A 19,766-nucleotide genomic window follows, 5' to 3' on the forward strand; every position below is an offset into this window, starting at 1 on the left:
TGACCTTAATTATAAATACCTATATATAGGAACAGGATTTTCCCCTCACCCCACCCTCTTTTAATCATTATCACTTAAGTGTAAACCACACCTCCCCTCACCCCCCTCTCACTGAACAAATGCACTTTAATTCCTAAGGAGAGTGGCTGTTCCCGGCCCTGAAGCCAGATTACTTCAGGAGGAGAGTTGAGGAGGGAGAACTCCTACCAGACCCTGTGAGACAACCAAATTCCTTCATGTAAACACAAATCACACCCATTCTTTCACTGTTCCCACCCCCTGCCACAGGGAAAAAAAACCCCACCAAAATGGAAAAGTTTAAAATGCCTACCCTGATTGTAGAAGTTTCCCTGGGAGAAAATACCCAATATTAAGTTATTTTCTCAGCTACCAAATTGTAAGAAACTTCTAGGTTGTTTTCTGGGAGGCTGAGATTTTTTTTTTTTTTTTTCAGAAGTCAAGTGAAAACACAGAGGCTATAAGCTGTGATTCTGATTTGTGTCATTTCTAAGTATTAGATTTGTTCTCTCAGTTTGACAGGTGTTCTCAGTCTCTCCTCCTGTGGATTCTGCCCTTCCCTGATGACAAGCCAATAGTCCTGGGTGGGGTTGCATGTCTCCTAGAGCCCCAGAAGCCCTGTTGTGTCGGGGGAGGGGGGAGGGCTGGAGGGTGGGCAGAGACTGGGGTTGGGGGGAGGGAGATTCAGAAAAAGAGTGAAGATATGGGTTTATATAAACATATTTAAAGCAGTTTAGCAAAAGCTTTCTCGTTGAACAGCTTTAAGAACAATGTGAATGAAATCTTAGCAACTTGGTTAGTAATTTGAAAAGTCTATTAATGTATACTTGAAATTCTGTTTGTATAAAAATACATTTTCCTCTTTATTTTAACACTGTGTAAAAGAACATTATGCATGTGAGTGGTTTGAGAATTAAATGGTTTAATACTCAGATCTGAATATCTGGTTTCTCTGTATATAGAGATATGTTCGTTTAAAATTTATGGATTTTTTTTTTTTCTTTTTTTAGCATGTTGGGAATACTGACATTTCAGGCTCCCCTGCCCTTTCAGGACGCCTGCCATCTTTCAAGACGCAGCAGTGACATATTTCCCTCCTTCACTTTCTTGACCCAGATGTGCTCACTGGTAGAGAACAATCGAAAGCACTCACTTTCCCACACGCCCAAAAGAATATCCACTTCTCCTTTCCTTGTCTTCATTTCAGGCGGCAGAGTCCATTCATAATCGGGAGGAGTTGCATTTATTTTTTGCTTCTATCACAAACCAAAACAGGAAGAGGTGCAAAAAGTAAGATCACTTTAGTTAACACAAGGGTTGGCTACTCTGCCCATGAAGATAATGGTGTTCAGAGCAACTTCCCTTATAAGAACCAGGAAGGGCCTGTTGGCCTTGAAGGTCACCCTGTTGGGGCTCAGCGAACGGCCTGCGATCCCAATGGCAGTACTTGCCGCTGCTTCGCTGCCTTCCTCATTTACCTGCAGACCACGTAGGAAACAAAACCTCTCCATTAGCTACAGTTCATCACAGGCAGGTCAGTCATCCACAGACACATCAGTTCCTCAAAATGCTATTTGTTTTCCAGTGAAAAGTACACTCGGGTCAGGTTGCGTTCCCACCAGAACCCTACTTTTACTCATTCTTTCATCCAATAAACATTGATGTAATAAGCACTTGTGTTCCTCCAAGCCTTGAGCTGTATGCTACGGGCAAGGGTGCCACTCAGAGAACTCCTGGACCAGGAATGTGGATGCCCGCAAGGTTGGCCCATTTCTGGCTGATGAGAGGGATGTTTTTTGGAGTAATAGTCTGACACACTGGTATTCTGACTTGCTAATTAGAATTACCAGAGAGATACTTTCAGAAAATTCTGCTTGGTGACCCAGGATCTCACTAAAACTCTGTCCCTGCCTCTTAATGAAAGCACGTCAGATCCCTGAGCTTTGTGGAGCTGGTGGAAGATAGTCTCTCCCTGTCACTCTTCTTCCCTACTTCCTTCCATCTTCCTGTGCTATTTCATGATCATTCTAGGACTAGATTTATGAGCAGACTGGAGCTTTTGCAACACCAGGATCTTCTTACTCAAATCACAGACTGGTTTCTAATGGCTTCCCAGGAGATCTCCAATCGGTTGGGGTCCTGTATATTGGCTTCCCCAGGTTTTCAAGGAAAGCAACTTCGTTCCAAGAGCTACAGAGGAACCTGGTACCGTTGTTTAGTGGGCTATGGAGGATAAAATGAACGCAGACCTCTGCTTCTTCCTACTGGTAACTCCGAGCCCTCAAGGGTGTCTGACTCGACCTCTTCTCTTTAGGGTCCTTAGAAGAGGATTTTCAATCATAGTTAAAATACTGAGGATAGCTTCCCTTGCGGTCTTCCTAAGTGCTCTTCCCTTCATAATCCATATGGAAGAGGGTGTCCATACTGTCATTTGTGCTTCCAAAACCATGAGTCCGGTACTCGCATAAAATCCCCACTTCTGATCTCAATACATTTAAGATATAGCCCTCGGCTCTTGCTATTGTCCTGTAGGTCACTGACATCTATTGTCCCATGGATTATGTCCCCACATTGCAGATTTTGGCACGTAGCTCATAGCCTTTCTGTCCACCCTAACTCCTGCTAGCATTTGACGTAGTTAAAATCCCTTGGTAGGAGGCCCGTTCAACACCCTAACTTCCCACTTTTCATCCCTCAGCCTCAATGAGCATTGCCTTCACTCTAGTTAAGCAAACCGGCCCCATGGCCACACCTTGAACTTGCCATCTCTCAGAATTACCTGTGAAATCACAATAATGACACTATCCTCTCAGACTTAACCTTCTGTTTTTCAAGCTATTGCATTTCCTCTTAATACAATTACTCTGACTTCCTTCTGTTCTTTGATCTCTCCACTTTCCGTCTAACTACACTTTCCCACTGAGCTTGGACTCTGCAACTGTATTTACTAGTATCAGGCTCTGAAACCTTTCTCTTTGACTATACCCTCCTTTCTTTGTGATTTCCTCAATCCTGTGACCTTCTCTAATTGGCCATCTCATTTGCCTCTTAGCCTGGTTCCCACAAAGGACAGTGATTCCCAAACTTAGTTGTGGATTAAAATCTCTTGAGGGCCTTTGTAAATATGCTGATTCTCGGGCCCTATCCTAGATTCTCCAAGAGTCAAGCTCCCCACTTAACTAATGCTATTGATCCATAGTTCAGTGTTTGAGAACCAGAATTTCTAAAGGCTTTACATAGCTATTCCTCTAGTAAAGAGTTCCATGGGCACCTGACTTGGAGAAACACTAGGTTCAGCAGTATATTTTTTTAAGTTTTTATTCCAATTCCAGCTATTTAACACACAGTGTTATATTAGTTTCAAGCATACAATATAGTGATTCAACAATTCCACACATCACCTGGTGCTCCTCATGACAAGTGCCGTCCTTAATCCCCATCACCTGTTTCACCCATTCCCCCACCCACCTCCCTTCTGGTAGGTTAAGCAATACTGAACCATTTTTTTCACCATGGAACTCCTTAGATGCCAAATGCCAGCGTGCATTAATTTCCCAAGAAAAGGATATGCATTTATTTGACCACCTAACTTCATGTTTTGCCAGGTAGTCTAGAGCTCTAGTTTTCTGGAACACACTCTAGGATATGGCCCATACTCATCAGCTCCTCATTACCCTCTGTTTGCTCTTCACCGATTATGATTAGGCATGTGCCCCCACTGTTCTGTCTAAATTCCTCGGGGAATGGTAACCTGTCATCACTTTTCAATCTTGTTACTAGATAACTTTCTGTTTTCTTAAAGCTCCTCCCTGGGTTTCCACGAGCCCAGACTCTCCTGGGTCTCCTCCTCTGAACTCAGTAGCCTCTGTTGGCTTCTCTTCCTGTGTCACCCTCCCCTAAATGTGTGTGTTCCTGTTTGACCTGCTTCAGAAGTAGCAGGAGGGAGTGTGGAACAATTGGACCACGAGGGCTTCAGGGGAGGGCTGTATTGTGGAGGCCTCATGGATGGGGGGGGGGGGGGGCTATAGATTTGGGGTTTGAAGGACCCTGGAAACATGCCTTTTTCTACAGTCGTGTTCTGCTGTTCGTGCATCTGCTGTCAGACCAGAAGGCCAAGTGGTGTAAGAACTCCAAAGTTACAAATCGCACGACTTATCAATGTACTAAAAAATAAAGCAGCATGGGAATAAAGAAACAGCATAAGAAGAGAGAGCAAAGGGAGGTATACTCACCTCAAGAAAGGCCTTATGGAATGCATCTGAGACGTAGAGGTCACTCCGGCCTTCTGCAACAATACCTAGAAGGAAGACCAGAGAATATTCTACGAAAAGGGGGAAGGTTGGTTTCAACACACAGAAATTCAGTTTGAATAAGAGGTCCTTTGGTTTGCTTTTTTTTTTAATAGAAATCCTGAACCAGGGGCGCCTGGGTGGCTCAGTCGGTTGAGCGTCCGACTTCAGCTCAGGTCACGATCTCATGGTCCCTGAGTTCGAGCCCCGCGTCGGGCTCTGGGCTGACGGCTCGGAGCCTGGAGCCTGTTTCCAATTCTGTGTCTCCCTCTCTCTCTGCCCCTCCCCCGTTCATGCTCTGTCTCTCTCTGTCTCAAAAATAAATAAACGTTAAAAAAAAAAAATTTAAAAAAAAAAAAAAAAAAAAAGAAATCCTGAACCGTCAACTAATGATACTCCCTAAACAAATACATATTAATAATAAAAAGTACTTTGGGCTTGTTCAGCCCAACTCCTGTGAATTTAATCTTATGCTTCAGCTTTTGGAAGGTAGCAGGGGACTCTGTTCTTAAAGAAAAACTCACCCCACCTAGTAGGAATGTCTTTCTTTCCACTCTGGCAATGTTTTCAAGAGGCAAGTTGGTCAGATCTAGTTTGAAATTTTTTCCAGGTTTTACTTATTTAAGTAATTTCTGTACCCAACATGGGCTCACACAACCCCAAGATCAAGAGTTACATGCTTTTCAGACTGAGCCAGCCAGGTGCCCCTGGTTAGACCTCATTTAAAGACAGCCCCTTAAAGGCAAACCCAATTACCTGACATTGTTAACCTCTTTTCTAAAAAGATATTTTAAACCATATTTTTAAAGAATGGTGGATTGGAGGAACCAAAACAACAGAACACTGTTACTGAAGTCTCACAGCTAGAGAAGTCTGGCCACATCTGTTGTCCAAGTGACCTCAAGGAAAACTCATGAGCCCTTTGGAATATCAGGTGAAGGGCTCTTAATGCCTATTTGCTGGGCCCAAGATGTCCCCAGCTCTGAATCAGATCTTTGCTTTGAATTCCGATGTCTTTTCAAGTTCTTTACCACCTGGCCAATCCCCCGTATCAGTCACAGACTCAAAGGATTCCTGTGTCAGCTGGGCCCATGGAAAGCCAAGTGCAAACTCCCCAGTCTACAGAAGAGGAAGCAGACCTTGGGAAGGAAGGGGGCTCCCTGAGTTAGCAGTGGAACTGGGATGAGAGTCCAGGTGTCCTCACCCATTGCTCTTTTCTGCTCTTTCCCCAGTTCTTTCACCTTAGCCCAGACTGCCTCGGGGGAGGGGAGCAGAGGGAAGAGGAACGTCCTTCCTAGGCTCACCTGGGAGCTTGGACTTCTCAGGGTTGAACAGGTCCTCGAGGCCCATGTCTTGCAGCTGCTCCTTCACGCTGAAGCTGTCCTCGATGCGGAAGCGGGGCATGTGGACCACCAGCAGGGTCTCCGCTGTCTCATCCAGCCATTCCTGCAGCACCTCCGGGGTGAGCTCCTGCTCCACCTTGGCCAGGCTCTTCTCGGGCTTGGGCAGGATGAGCACCATGGTGATGTCATCGCCCTTGAAGGGCAGCTCGAGCACCTGGGTGCCTTCTGCCACTCGCCGGTAGTGGAACTTGCCTTCCTGGTACATCATGGACGCCGAACACGACTCCCCATCAGCCTTGTAGAACAGTTCCTTCCTTGTGTTCTCAGGGCTAAACTTCGACTTCCACAGGCCCTGGGAGGAGACACCAGGCGGGAGAGAGTCACAAAGCAGGAAGACCAAAGACATCCGTAGGAGAATATTGACATGGGAAATTGTCACATTATTTTCTCCTGCAAATATGTTAGCAGAATTATTAGGAGAAAAGATTAGAGGGATATGCATGAAAAGGAGAACAATGACTATGTCGGAATGATGGAATTATGAGTGTTTTTTTCTGTAAACTTTTCTGTATTTCCCAGATTTTCTGCAGTGGCTCTTCCTTTGCTTTTATAACTAGAAAAATAAAAACTAAAACCAAGAACAACTTACTGGCCTCTCCACAAGCATCTTTTTGAGTTTAAATCTTATTGCCTTTTGCTTTCTGCCTCCCAGCAGCCTCTTTCTCAAAGGCCATCCTCCAAAATGCTAGACTCCACCCCTGATAAATAAAGGCCAAACGCAGATAATAACCTGGTGGGTTTGGGGGTGGGGTGGGGGATAGCATTCAGGAACCCTGCCAGGCAGCGGGTGAGTCCTGGCTAACTTCCTACTCAAAGAGGGAGGGTCCCTGGGATTCAAGATACCCCTCTGAAATTTCTGAGCTGTGATTATCATTCTTTGTCATTTTCTGGCGCATTGATTTGGGGACATGTCATTTAACTCTTTGAGTGGTGGGTCCTCATTTGTAAAGTTAGGAGCTGGCGATTGCTCATATCTGCAGGATGCTTACTGTGTGCCAGTGTTTTACATGCATTCACTTGTTCAGTCCCCTCAGTAACCCTGTGAGGTAGGTGTATCATTATTACCATTTTATAGACGCAGTAGTCAAGGCATAGGATGGTCTCAGGTAACTCAACTGAGTTCACACAGCAGAAATGGAAGAGCCAGGATTTAAACTAAGTAATCTGAGAGGCCCAAGGTCTCATTTATGATCTTGTGAGAATAAAGAGGGCTAATAAATAGCAAAGTGTTCTGTAAACTGTAGAGGGCAGTACACATTGTGTAAATACAACCTACTCCACTCCTGGGGAGAGGGAGGCCCCAAGAGACAAAGTGGTTGGCAACAGCAGTGACCAACCTCCTGGGCCCTGTGCAGGGGTAAGAATGCACGTGGAGCACAGCCCAGGATGGGCAAATGTGCTGCAAATCCGCCTGTCTGAAACTTGTGGCCCTCCCAAGTACCAGTGATCTGTTTATTCCCTCATTCCCCTTTCTAAATATATGAAGTCGAAACAGTCTTTAGAACTCTTGGTTCTCTGAGAAAGATAAAAGCCTCTGCACGATCAAATCACAGGGCCTCTGCAGAGTTTGAGGTGAGCCTAGAGGTTCTGCAGCTTCAGGCAAGGGGAACTTTGAGTCACTCTGGAAGGTGCTACAGATGATGGAGAAAATCTCAGCCCTGAGGACTGTCAATAGAGTCTGTCATGTTGTTCTGGATTTCAAAATGGAGTTAAATGGATAGCAAAAAAATGGTCACATGGATATGAGAGTTCATCACCATGCACGCTTTGCAGCTGGACCAGCTAAGTTTGTGAGTGTATGCATGGCTTCCTTGGGTCCGGAGACACTACCAGGCACTCCTGGACTTCAGACCAGTGGCCACGGCCTTAAACGTGGTTCTAGACTGTCAGTAAATCTGTATTTCTTCCCAGGCCACGTGTCGACCATTTCTCAGAGAAGATCTACCTAATGCCCCGTGGTGTGAAAGAAAGTGAGCTGGAGGACAAGAGCAAGTTCTTTGGGCCTGTCTGTTCAGGGGCACTTTGAGTACCTTGAAGTAAATGGTGTTGACCAGCACCAGTACAGTGAGCTCGTCGATGGCTTCTGGGGGAACGACATCAGTGATACGCCCTTCGGTCTTATTGGATACCCATTTGTTGATGGTCATTCTGGACTGCTCTGGATTTTCCTGAGGAGGATAGGAAACAAACCTACTCACCCGTGTTTCAGTGGGCTTCTCCACTTCCCCACACAGCAGTTTATTTTATTCATCAGCCCTCTGCCCTTTCCCACCGTTTGGCCAAGTGATCACTCTAACTCAGGTTGGGGAGACTCACATGTCTAGTGTAATGCCAGGAATCTTCCACATGGTTAGTAAATATTAACAGAAGAAAGAGAAAGAAAGAGAAACAGGAATAAAGGAACAGAAAAGAAGAAAATAGTGTGGGAAAAAGAAAACAAAATGTTATTTTCTCTGATATGCTCTGTGGGAAACTAATGAGTCATGCAGGGATGAGAGGCAAAGAGGATGCCCATGTGGTCCAAAAAAAAAAAAAAATTGAGAGATGCTGATTGAATAGAACCAATAGATTTCTTTGTTGCTGGACTTCTCAGAAGACCTAATAGGCACTTCATGAATCTCCAAGAGGAGAATACAACACGCACCATACACCAATTTTATTTGACCATGGTAACTTTCAAAAATTAAATAAGGAGCCTTGTAGGACTGGCATCTGCAGAATACTTTTTGGTCCTGGTGGACAAAATGAGGAATTTATTATTTATACCACTTTCTCAGAGCAACTACTGCAATCTAAGCCATAGATACCACTGATTTCTCAGGTTTCAAGCAAGAAGATACATTCCAGAGGTTCTGACTTTCGGTCGTTCCCCAACCCCCAGCCTGCCTTCAACTAGCAGAGCTGTGTTAGTTTAGATCCTGGATCCTGCTTCCCTGTCCTCTCAAGCTGAGTGGAGAGAAAGAACTCTGAGGTCAGGGATGACATCTGCAACTCACCTTGAAGTCCAGGGGCTGGAGCTTGGCCCCATATACCACCTCACTGATGTCCTGGTAGGTCTCGTTGAAGGTAAGGGATTTGTCTCCAAAAAGACGGTTGGCTGATACTAGCTCAGAGGATTTGTTGGCTTTTCGATAGAGTCGGCAGTTCAGTTTGGCGAAGAAAAAGTGCACCTGATCAGATGTTTTCTCGGAGATGGTATCAAACTTAAAAACCTGTAGAAACCAAAAGAAAACGGTGGAGAAGCCTGGCTAACATGGTGGTGAACACAACACTGGTTAGCCCCCTATCTACAGCCACCTCAGTTGTGAGCTCCTTCGAGCACTGCGCCTGGAACGGCCCCTGTTTTCTAAATGAGTATGTGGATAAAAGGAGAACAAAGGAAGGGGAGGGAGGAGGAAGGGTAAAGACACAAAGAGAGTCTCTAACGGGCTCCAGATCAATACGTGTTTTCTTGCGTGTCCGGTAATGAGGCAGAAAGACTTCGGATTGTACCTCCATCAGCTGCTTGAGGGTATTGTCACAGGCACCCAGCTTGGTCATAGCAAAAGCTGTGGAGATACTCAGGGGCGATAGGAAGATGTTGTCATTGTCATTCTTGGAGTTGGCCAGGTGCTGATAGAAGGCAGTGGCGAAGCGGGAATTGGCCTTGGACAGTTCCCAAACCCGCCGGTTGGTGGCCTCGGGGATCTTCTGCTCTGAGCCCTCATCCTCAATTGCCTTCTTCTCTGGGGAACGGTAGATGCACATGGGATTCACAGGAATGTCCCGAGGCTTGGCTGTGCAGATGTCCTCCACGGGGCTCCAGTGACAGGTCACGCAGCCCCAGAGGCCAATGAGCAAGGAGAGAAGACATATCCTCCTATAGGGAGACAGAAAGCTGAGTTAAGCCTGGCTGGGAGAACTATCCCCACTGCCCATCACAGACTTGCCCCAGTGAAGCACGGGATTCCAGCCCACCTGGCCAGGAGGAGGGCCAAAACCTTTGCAAAGTACAAGGGCCCAGGACAAGCCCGGTCCTGGACTCCTTGCAAGAGGATAGTTCTACTCGCCTGGACATAGTCATGCTGAAATTAAAATCAACTATTGAAGCGAATGATGGTTATAAAGTACCGTGTGCCCAAGGCTGGGAGAAATAAAGAATGCAAAGCTTCCATTGGTGAGATGGGGCACGCACATGTGACAGGCAGGGGACTTCAGTGTCCAGTGAAGACTTAGGGCGGCGGGAGGAGCCATTGGCAGAAGCTGTTAAGGAAAGGCTTGAATGTTACCTGGATGTTGAGAGATTGGAAGGATCTTGACTGATGCAGCAGAGATTTCAGTCATACAACGGGATGAGAGGGAATGAACAGGGCAAAGCACCATGTGTGTGCTGGAGCCTCCCCAGGCCTCTAGCTCCAGCCCTAACCTCCCAAGGAGCTCCAGACCGATCGGTTGCTGGACAATTCCTCCCGGACGGCCTGAAGATTCCTTAGTGAAAAACGACCAAACTGCACTTGCAACTTTCACCCGCCCACCTGCTTCTCCTACATCCTCCAAAGCAACAAATGGGCCCCTCGTGCATGCTGACATCCAACCCAGAAAGCTGGCAGGCTCTCTGGATTCCTCCCTCGAAAACCCTCTTTAGTCAGACCCTGGATTCCATTAATTCTGTTCCCCGGCTCTCTCACTGCCTTAGTTCAGGCCCTCATCATTTCTCTGCCTGGAAATTTTCATAGTTGCCAACAGGGGTTCACTAAGAGCAAATGAAATTAATCTTAACTTAAAAACAAAAAAAGTGAGATCACGAGACTGGCAAACTAGGAAAATTGGAACACTCGGTTAAGCAAACCAAGGCATAAACTCTTGTAATATTTTTGTAGAAAGACCAGGGGCTTCCTCTGGTTGACTTGGGAGTCCGTGTGGGTACTGAGCCTTCCCCAGGCAGAAAAAGACACGCACACAGTGCTGAGAGGACTCCCTGAGGTGGCCTGCTGGCAAGTGTTGGGCTGCGGAAGCTGGGGACCACCGAGGGGGACTTGGCTTCTTGCGTGAGACGAGGCAAACTCTGCGGCCCTTTAAGAATCGAGGCACGGAGTGGGAGAGAAGATGGGAGCCGCTCAGGGTGATTTAGGAGGCGGGGTGAAGAAGCAGAGACAGAGACCCCTGCCATGCATCTCCCTGTCTTGCTCGCCTTTTGTTTCCTGTTTGGTCCCTCAGCCACGTTTGGAAATACAAGTGGAGGCTGAGGGGGATCTGGGAGCTTTGTTCGTGGGGGAAAGAATCACCAATACGGTGTGCCCCGGCCTCACTTCCAGCCCCCAGAACAACCCGGGTCAGGAGGGGGAATGTGTGTGATATCGAGGGAGGAGGGGACCTCCCCGTGAGGCAAGGGGACAGAGCTGCTATCCTTCAGCCAAAGGTCACTGAGATCTTGGAGTGGGGGTGGGGGTGGGGGAGGCAACCAAGCTGGAGGAGAAGGAAAAAAGGAGTTAGGAGGTCCTCACAGGTTAAATAGGTTGAATTTGCCCTCTTTTCAGCTGTCTGGCGGGCCTGGGAATTTCCCCCGGAGCGTCTCCCGGTTGCTGTGAGGGCTGGCACTGCCACAGCTGTGACACAGGGAAGACGTGCCTGGTTTCTTGAGCTAAGAGCCCAAGGTGTGGCTTACCCCAAGAGGGAGTGGGAGGGAGGGCACTTGGCATGACGTCTTCCAAACACATCTTTTTTTGTAACTACCCAGGGAGAGGGCCTGGTTTTCTCAAAGGTGTCGAGGCCACCCTTCAAAAGTCAGAAAACCCAATGAGGGCATGCGAAAGAGAAAACTCGCCTCTCTTACCTTTTTCCAGCAGCTACAGTTCCTATCTCATTGGAAAACATGGTTGCTAATCTTCCACGGGGCCGGGCGTGTGGAGATAGTGTGTTCTGAGGCAATCCCTCTGAAAACTGGTTCTTTCCTCTAAATCTGACTGAGGTTCCAGAAGCTCGGGTGGGGGAGGGAACTGGTGACGAGGGGAAAACTGAGGTCAAAGGCTGATGACCAGCTTCCAGGGTTAAGCAAAGTGTACAGGCCCGTGTTGTTTAATTAGTAGAGAAGTTTTAAAGTTCAGTCAGGTCGAGGGAAGGCAAGGCCCACCTTTCTTACCCATACTCCTTCACTCTCTTCTTTATCTTTGCAGAAAAGGAAAAGGAGGAATGTTCACAAATTCAAACTTGGTCAGAAAATGCCTGAGGAGAAGTTTGTTTTCAGGAGTTTCTTTTCCCCCTGGTTATCGAAACGAGGAGACAAAATAGGTGAATATAACTAGTCAAATCGAATGTCCAGAAACTTCTAGCTTTCCACCTGCTCAGTGTAATATGCTCTCTTTCACAGCTCTCTTTCAGGAGAAAGAGTCCATAATATCTAGTCAGAGGGGAGCGTGTTCTGAAACAATTACTGCCTTCAGGATTCTAAGAGCCAACATGTCCATGACGCAGACGAGGACTCACAAGGGAGTAATTGATCCCACTGGGGGATCAGGAGACAAAGTATGAGGCAGGTAAAAAAACACACAAGCTACTGCTGAAATATTTATTTATTTTTTAAAGATTTTATTTTAAAGTAATCTACATCCAGCGTGGGGCTTGAACTCATACCCCGAGATCAAGAGTCACATGTCCTACCAACCTAACCAGCCAGGCACCCTTGAAATACTTCTTTAAAAGCAAAGAAACCAAATCCTATTTCTTTGTATATATTGTTATTTTTACTTATGTTATTGGGGAGATTAAATGAATTCAAACTAAGGGGGATAAAGAGCAGGTGTATTTTTATTTTCCTCTTCCTAAATGGCCAAAAACAGTACCATAAGGATTGCTGCAACAGTACTCACAGGATAAGTATGCCTCCTTTTGTGTGATAAAAGATTGAGGGTGGTATACTCATAGGAATTCATATATTATATATGTAATACATATTATTATTTTTCTGTGCTATTTGGGAGTAAGTTGCAGATCTAATGTCCCTTTATCCCTAAATAGTGTGAAGTTTCTAAAAACAAGGATTTACTTACCAGACCACAGTACAGTGATCAAAGGCAGAAAAGCTGACGATGATGTAGTATTATATTCAAATCTATAAGCCATATTTTAAGCTTGCCAATTGTCCTACTCAACTTTTGCCCTCAGGATCCCCTTGTAATCTTGCTAAATAACACCTAAATATTATTAAAAATTATATATTAAGGGCCACCTGGATGGCTCAGTCGGTTGAGCATCTGACTTCGGCTTGGGCCATGATCTTGTGGTTTGTGAGTTTGAGCCCCACATTGGGCTCACTGCTGTCAGAGCAGAGCCTGGAGCTGCTTCGGATCCTCTATTTCCCTCTCTCTCTGCCACTCTCCTGCTTATGCTCTCTCTCCCAAAAATAAAACAAAGCATTTAAAAAAACTTTAATTATATATTAAAAGTTAGACTTCACATATACATGAAGGAGCCCTGGAAGTCCCCACGCTTTGGGAGACATTGATTTAGTGCCTCCCACCTCCACTTTGTTCTCCTTTTCTAGGATCACACATTGCATTTAGTTGTCATGTCTTTTTTACAGCCCAGAGGTCTTCTATTTTTTCTACATCTATCCTGCCATGAGTTCACAGAGGATTGGTTCCATCAGCTCAGACTCCTTTGGTTCTCCCAGTGTGCTCTGGGTGGAGCAGGCTGGTGCTTCAGTTAAACCCAAGTACCTTTCTCTCTGTCTTATCTGCTTCTTTCTTTTTCTAATGATTTTCCTTCACGCTTCAGGGAGCAATCTCGGCACTTAGAATGCTTAATATGTTCAATACATACATTAATTCTCTTGGCAAGAATCTTGCCCTTAACTTGTCTACAACAATGCCAACAGCACACTGGGTAACACTGTGGACTTTTCCAGGTTTGCCATGTTAACATTCATGAGGCATTCCTTTTAGCACAGTGCCTATCCCCTTGATGTCTACAATATCATCTTTCTTGTAGAGTTGCCTATATGTGGCCAAAGGAACAACCCAATGTTTCCCAGAACCTCATGTTTGTTTCCTACAGAACATATAGTGGGTGACTCTACTCTTCCCCTTTGTGTTGGTCATTTTGGCAAATTACTGTAAGATGGTGGATCTAGCTGAAAGTGTGTCATGTTTCTAGTGTCTTCTAGTTTGGAAAAGTTGCTCTCTTTTGTCATTTTTTTAAGAGTACAAGCCAAATATTTTTGAACGATGTCTCTCAATTTGTGTATTGTCTGAGGTTTCCTCAGGATTAGATTCGAGTTATACTCTTTTAGGGGGCAGGCATACTACAGAGTGATATTGTGTCCTTCTCGCTGCATCATATCAGGAGACACATGATGTCAATTTGTTCCATTTCAGATGTGATGTTAACTTTGATCACTTGGTTACAATGGTGTCGGCCAACTTTCTTTGTCAATAAAACTGCAATTTTACATTTTTATTATTATTATTTTTAATGTATATTTTTGAGAAAGACAGAGCATGGGCAGGAGAGGGGCAGGGAGAGAGGGAGACACAGAATTCTTAGCAGCTCCAGGCTCCAGAGTGTCAGCACAGAGACCAACGTGGGTCTCAAACTCACGAACCGTGAGATCGTGACTTGAGCCAAAGTCGGACGCTTTAACCAATGGAGGCACCCAGGCTTCCCTCCCTTTTCTGTTAAATAAGTATCTTGTGGGCAGATAACTTGAGAGTGTATAAATATTGTTATTCATCAAACTTTCACCTAATTTTACTATCCCTCACGATTCTTTTGCAAGACTTTTTAAACACTGTACTTTCCCAGTTATTTCTCATCTGATTCCCTGAAAAGGATTATCACTGAAAATGATTAGAATTAAAAGAGACTAAGCTGGCACATTCTTCTGCTGGGGTGTGAGGACATAGGTCCTTTTACCCATTGCTAAGGGGAGTGAGTGCAGAATGCTGTAACTTTTCAGAATCCTGTAACTTTGAAGGGAAATTTGACAATACATGTCAAAAATACCATGTATCCTACAGATACATCTGCATGGGTGTCAGTGAGATTACTAACTGTAACCGACGGGTAACAATAGCAAAAGATGAGAAACAACTTCCACCTATAGGGGACTAGTTAAATAAACCAAGGTATATCCCCACTGGAAGATTATGCCACTGTCAAAAAGGATAAAGATCCTTTTTCTGAACCGATATGGAAGATCTCCAGGATAATTACGTGGGAAAGAAAACAAGCTGCAGGTCAGTGTTTAGTATGCTACTTTTGTATCACAAAGTGCAGATGATATGGATGAGGGGTGGATAGTCAGGGGAGGAAGCAAGACTTGTCAATATGTACCTCCTTACTCATATTCTACTTTCTCTTTTTAAAATTTATTTATTTTGAGGGAGAGAGGGGGAGAGAGAGAGAATCCCAAGCAGGCTCTGCACTGTGAGCACAGAGACCGACGCTGGGCTCGAACCAATGAACCGTAAGGTCATGACCTGAGCCGAAATCAACAGCCAAATGCTTAACTGAGCCACCCAGGTGCCCCTAGCGTTCTACGTTTTAACATGCCCGTGTATCACTTATTCATACAAGTCTGGACTTTGTGAGCAATAAGGGTGTCAGTGTTTATTCCATGGAGACTTGGGGAGAGGGGAGAACCAGGCCACGATGAAGGTGGTGGCAGCACCAGAGAAGATCTAGAAGCTGGATGAACCCTGGGTTCCTAACAAAGGAGAAAAGGAGAGTGAGAGACGCCCAGTTCAGTGTCTACAGGTGGAACAGAGGTGTTCAGGTGCACCCTGCCTGGTAAAAAAATTTCTAATGGCTGTATAATATTCCATGGTCTATAATGTAACCATTACTTTGCATTAGCTTAGGTAAAATCCTTTAAATCTTTGAATATGACCATCAGAATGGGTGCCACTTTAAAACACTATACACCAGGATCTATGCTAAGTGCTTTACAGGCATTAGCTTATATAATTCATTTGTCAGCTATACCAGGAAGATATTATTATGCCTAGTTAACAGATAAGAAAACTGCTATTCACAAGGGTTAAGAACTTGACCCAAATTACAAAGCTAGCAAAGTTGAGATTCAGACCCTTTGTGTGCCTGTGTCATGGGTTTTGTGCTCCTATAAGGTACATATGAAGAAAATGTCTGTCTCTCCAAATTAAAACTCAGCATACAATTGTTGTTCTTGGGACAGGGGTTATATGTCACCACCTGGTTCTCCTCCTGTGGATATTCTCTATAAAGTTTGTCTATGATTCCCTCCAAATCCAGGACCAGGAATGAACCCAAGGACTTCCACCTTCTTTCTTGGTTACACATATTTTATTAGAAAGCATTTGTCTCTGATGCACATTCCAAACAACATTCTTTTTTTTTAATAATTAAAACACAATTTTTAAAAATTTATTATCAAGAGAAAGTGAGCACAAGCTGGGGAGAGGCAGAGAGAGAGACACACACAAAATCCGAAGCAGGCTCCAGGCTCTGAGCTGTCAGCACAGAGCCCAAATGCAGGGCTCGAACCCACAGGCCGTGAGATCGTGACCTGAGCTGAAGTCAGGCGCCCCCTCAAACGAGATTTTCAATTGGTCTTGGGTGTCTTTAACATCAGCGTAGTCGCTGGGTCTCATACAGCACCCCTTGCCTTTTTACTGTCTAGATTTTCATGACCCCGAAACCCCTTTCCTCTTAGTTCATCTCAGACTGGTTTGATGAGGAAAGGGAAAAAAAGTTGGGCAAACAAATCTGGGTTTCCCCCTCCCACCCACAGAATCGTCAATATTCTGTCATGTTTTAACAATTGTTTATATTTAGATATATACAAATATGTTTAAATCAAAATTTTCCTGGTAACTTCTAACCATTTCTGCAATTGGAGGCAGACTTCATTTTCCAAGTGGTAACCAGGGCCTCTCTGTGCTTTGCTGTGTTAGGGGCCACAGAGAGGAAAGAATGTAGCATTCAGTCACCCTCTCTTTTTTTAAACACTCCCTTAAAGTTCAGGGGCACCTGGGTGGCTCAGTCGGTTAAGTGTCGGACTTCGGCTCAGGTTGTGATCTCATGGTTTATGGTTCGGGAGTTTGAGCCTCGCACCAGGCTCTGCACTGACAGGGTGGAGCCTGCTTTGGATCCTATCTCCCTCTCTCTGCTCCTGCCCCACTTGTGTGCATTCTCTCTCTCAAAATAACACACTTAAAAAAATGTGAATGCTGCCTTCAAGTTCAGTAACAAAATGAACAAATTCCCCTTTCCCTAGCCTGGCCTCTAGGCTCAGAAGCAGCTCCTGAGCAGGTAATTAGCTGATCCTCGCTGTTCATTCTCTCATGTCCCCGCCCTGTTTTACTCTTCCCTTTGGCTCCAAGAGTAAGACCTTGGTGGAGAGCAAACAGTAGAGCTGAGCTCCTGCCGTCGGTTACTGAGTAACTCACAGCTTAACTCTTCCATGGAAATTTGGCAAAACCTCTTTCCATTTTTGGAAAAACAGAGCCATCTCCAACTCCCCCGGGTTTCTAGTTTCTAGTATGCTATTTTAACAAAGGGTGAAATAAAGTTCATCAAAATAATCCTGCATTATCATTTGGCAGTTTTTAGGTAAGATTCTCAAAGCATCTCATTGGAATTTGCTCAAGTTCTCACAACTGTTAGAAAGTTCAGCTTTAGTTTCAGGGACACCAAATCAAAGCAACAAATATTTATTGAACATGCCCAGTGCACATGCCACTGGGTCTTCAATGTACCAGCTACTCAAATAAATATTTGAGTTTGAAGAAACCCAGGTTCAGAGTAGTTTTGCCTACTTATTGACAGAAAAATACTTTAAATGTAAAGGTTATTAAAAATGCTTAATTATCCAGCAGAACTGACACCTTGTGTAAACTCAGAAATACTGAGTGAGGGTATTCTTGGGAGAGAGTCACATGGAGTTAAAGTTCATTGTCTTACTTCAGTTCCGGAAGCTGTAGGTGGGGAAAGAAAAATAAAGAAGAGGAAAAGGCAAGAGAGCAGAGGAAGAGGTATGGGGGAAAGTTCTCTGGAGAAAGGGGGTGGGTTGGACAAACCCAGAAGCAGCAGGAAGAAACTGACAGTAAAGCTAAGGCCAAGCGTGTGTGTTTTGATAAGTACAGGTCAATCATGTGACTGATGTCTCTTACCCACCTCTGCCAAGGGCTGCTTTAGCAAATCTATCCAAATCCATTTGAGGGGTGAGGTGGAAATGAGGGTCTAGGGATGAATGTGGCTTGGTAGCTTTTATTCCATCAGGACACACACAGTGGGTTTCAGACCCTTTCCTGATGGCTAGTGCTAAAAAGCAACAGATGCTGGTTGGGCACAGGCTGTTCCCACATGGAACGGAATCGCATCTTGTGTCCCTACCGAAGTTCAGCTAACCAGGGAATGGTGCTGAAGGGAAAGCCCGAGCGGTTCAGTTACAGCCAACAGGCCGGCCCACTCTGGAGAGGCCACCTGCATCACGGCCTAGGTCTGTTCCAGAGTTCAGCAGTCTCCCTAGCTTGTCAGGGTAATGAAAAGCCCAGTTAGATGACGAGGAGGGCAGGCTTCGGGCCGAAGGAAAATCAGATGGCACCTTTTAGATCATAATAGCCTGAATGTTTTAGATTTGCAAGGATAAGGTGATGATAAATTGAGATGACTGTAGGTTTTCCTTGAAACTATTTTGAAGAGCTTTGATATTGCAAAGGTAATCACCCCCCCCCCCCCCCTTTTAAGCTGGTGATATAGGAATAGACCTAGACCTATGCTTGGTCAGGGGAAGCAGGGGAAGCAACTGACTTTGGGGGCACCTGTTTGGGCGTTTAAGAATGCCAGTCATGCTTGTACCATGTGTTGTCAAGTTATGGCTCAATTAAACACTGAGAAGTTCCTCCCTCCTCTTCATTCCCCATCCTGGTGCTGGCCAGCCCTTACTAGTTCTTGTTGACTCTACTGACGGCAACCGATTCACAACTGGGTTCTCTGCCACTTGAAATCACAACGATCACATCACAGTCTGGCTTAAAATCTTTACTAATTTTTACTTGCTAAAAGATAAAATCCAAATGGCTCAGAATTGTATGCAAAGCTTTTCAAGGCCTGGTCTCAAACTAACTTTCCTAGCTGTCTCCCATTGCAAGGCCACATTCATACGCACGGGGGTGTGTACACGCTCCCGGGATGCAGCGTCTGCTCCCCACTTTGCTCGCCTTAGAATCCCTTTCCTACCTTTACAAATCAACTCTTCAGATATAAAAACTTTCCTGAAGCACCTTGCTTCTCCAGCTCTAGGCATTTTCCTTGAAACAGTCCCCGGGTCATGCTAATTATGTCTTACAACTCATTCACTCCCCAAGTCTGACTGCAGAAACTGGGTCTTTCTGCTTCTAAAATTGCCTGTGACATAGAACCTTGCTACTCACAACTGTGGTCCTTGGCCAAACAGGACCAGCGTCACCTGGGAGCACATTAGATAATCCCAAGCTCCACTCCAGACCTGCTGAAACCGTAACTGCACTTTAACACGAGCACCAGGTAATGCGTGTGCACGTGAAGTCCGAGAACCACCAACACAGAAGCTCTCCAATAAATGTGAGTAAAGAGGCACAAATCAAATCCCTTCATTCCCCTGCGTGCAACCTTTCCTTGGATTTCCTTCCAGAATAAAACCCAAATACTTCAGCATTGTCTGCAGGCCTCTGTGACCCAGCTGTGCCTCCTCTCATGCCGTTCACTCCCTCTACTTTTGCCTCCACCACTTTGTCTCAGGGGCACAGATTCTTCTTTCGAAAGAAGAAATCCACACATCCTGTTTTCTCTGACTAGGACTCTCTTGTCTCCAGCATTACCTGCCATTCTGTCCATTCGTAAAGTCTTACCTTCAGCACAACTTCCTCAGGAAAGCCTTTGCCACTTCTTTGTGTGTATTCTCACAGCTCCTTGCTCTTCCGAGGACAACTGTGGTTGAATACTTTGGTAATTTTAGTGGTTTGTTGATGATCGTTACCAATTTTTAAACTGTATTCATGTCAATTTCCATAATTGGGAGTCTAAGCTCCTTGAGGATAAAGGCAGCATTATCTTCTCA

At 45.2% G+C, this 19,766-nt stretch overlaps 1 protein-coding gene across 1 annotated transcript; it reads right to left on the bottom strand.

Moving 5' to 3' along the window:
* Positions 1–1,242: 1,242 nt before the first annotated feature.
* Positions 1,243–11,677, bottom strand: SERPINC1 (serpin family C member 1). Its single transcript, XM_043567937.1, has 7 exons — positions 11,523–11,677; positions 9,203–9,569; positions 8,707–8,922; positions 7,741–7,878; positions 5,612–6,002; positions 4,251–4,315; positions 1,243–1,496 (listed from the first exon to the last, which is right to left on the bottom strand). The coding sequence occupies exons 1-7, from the start codon at positions 11,561–11,563 to the stop codon at positions 1,320–1,322; spliced, it is 1,395 nt and encodes a 464-aa protein (XP_043423872.1). The 5' UTR covers positions 11,564–11,677; the 3' UTR covers positions 1,243–1,319.
* Positions 11,678–19,766: the final 8,089 nt, after the last annotated feature.

The sequence above is a fragment of the Prionailurus bengalensis genome, chromosome E4 (genome assembly GCF_016509475.1).
Source record: "Prionailurus bengalensis isolate Pbe53 chromosome E4, Fcat_Pben_1.1_paternal_pri, whole genome shotgun sequence".
NCBI classification, from domain to species: domain Eukaryota; kingdom Metazoa; phylum Chordata; class Mammalia; order Carnivora; family Felidae; genus Prionailurus; species Prionailurus bengalensis.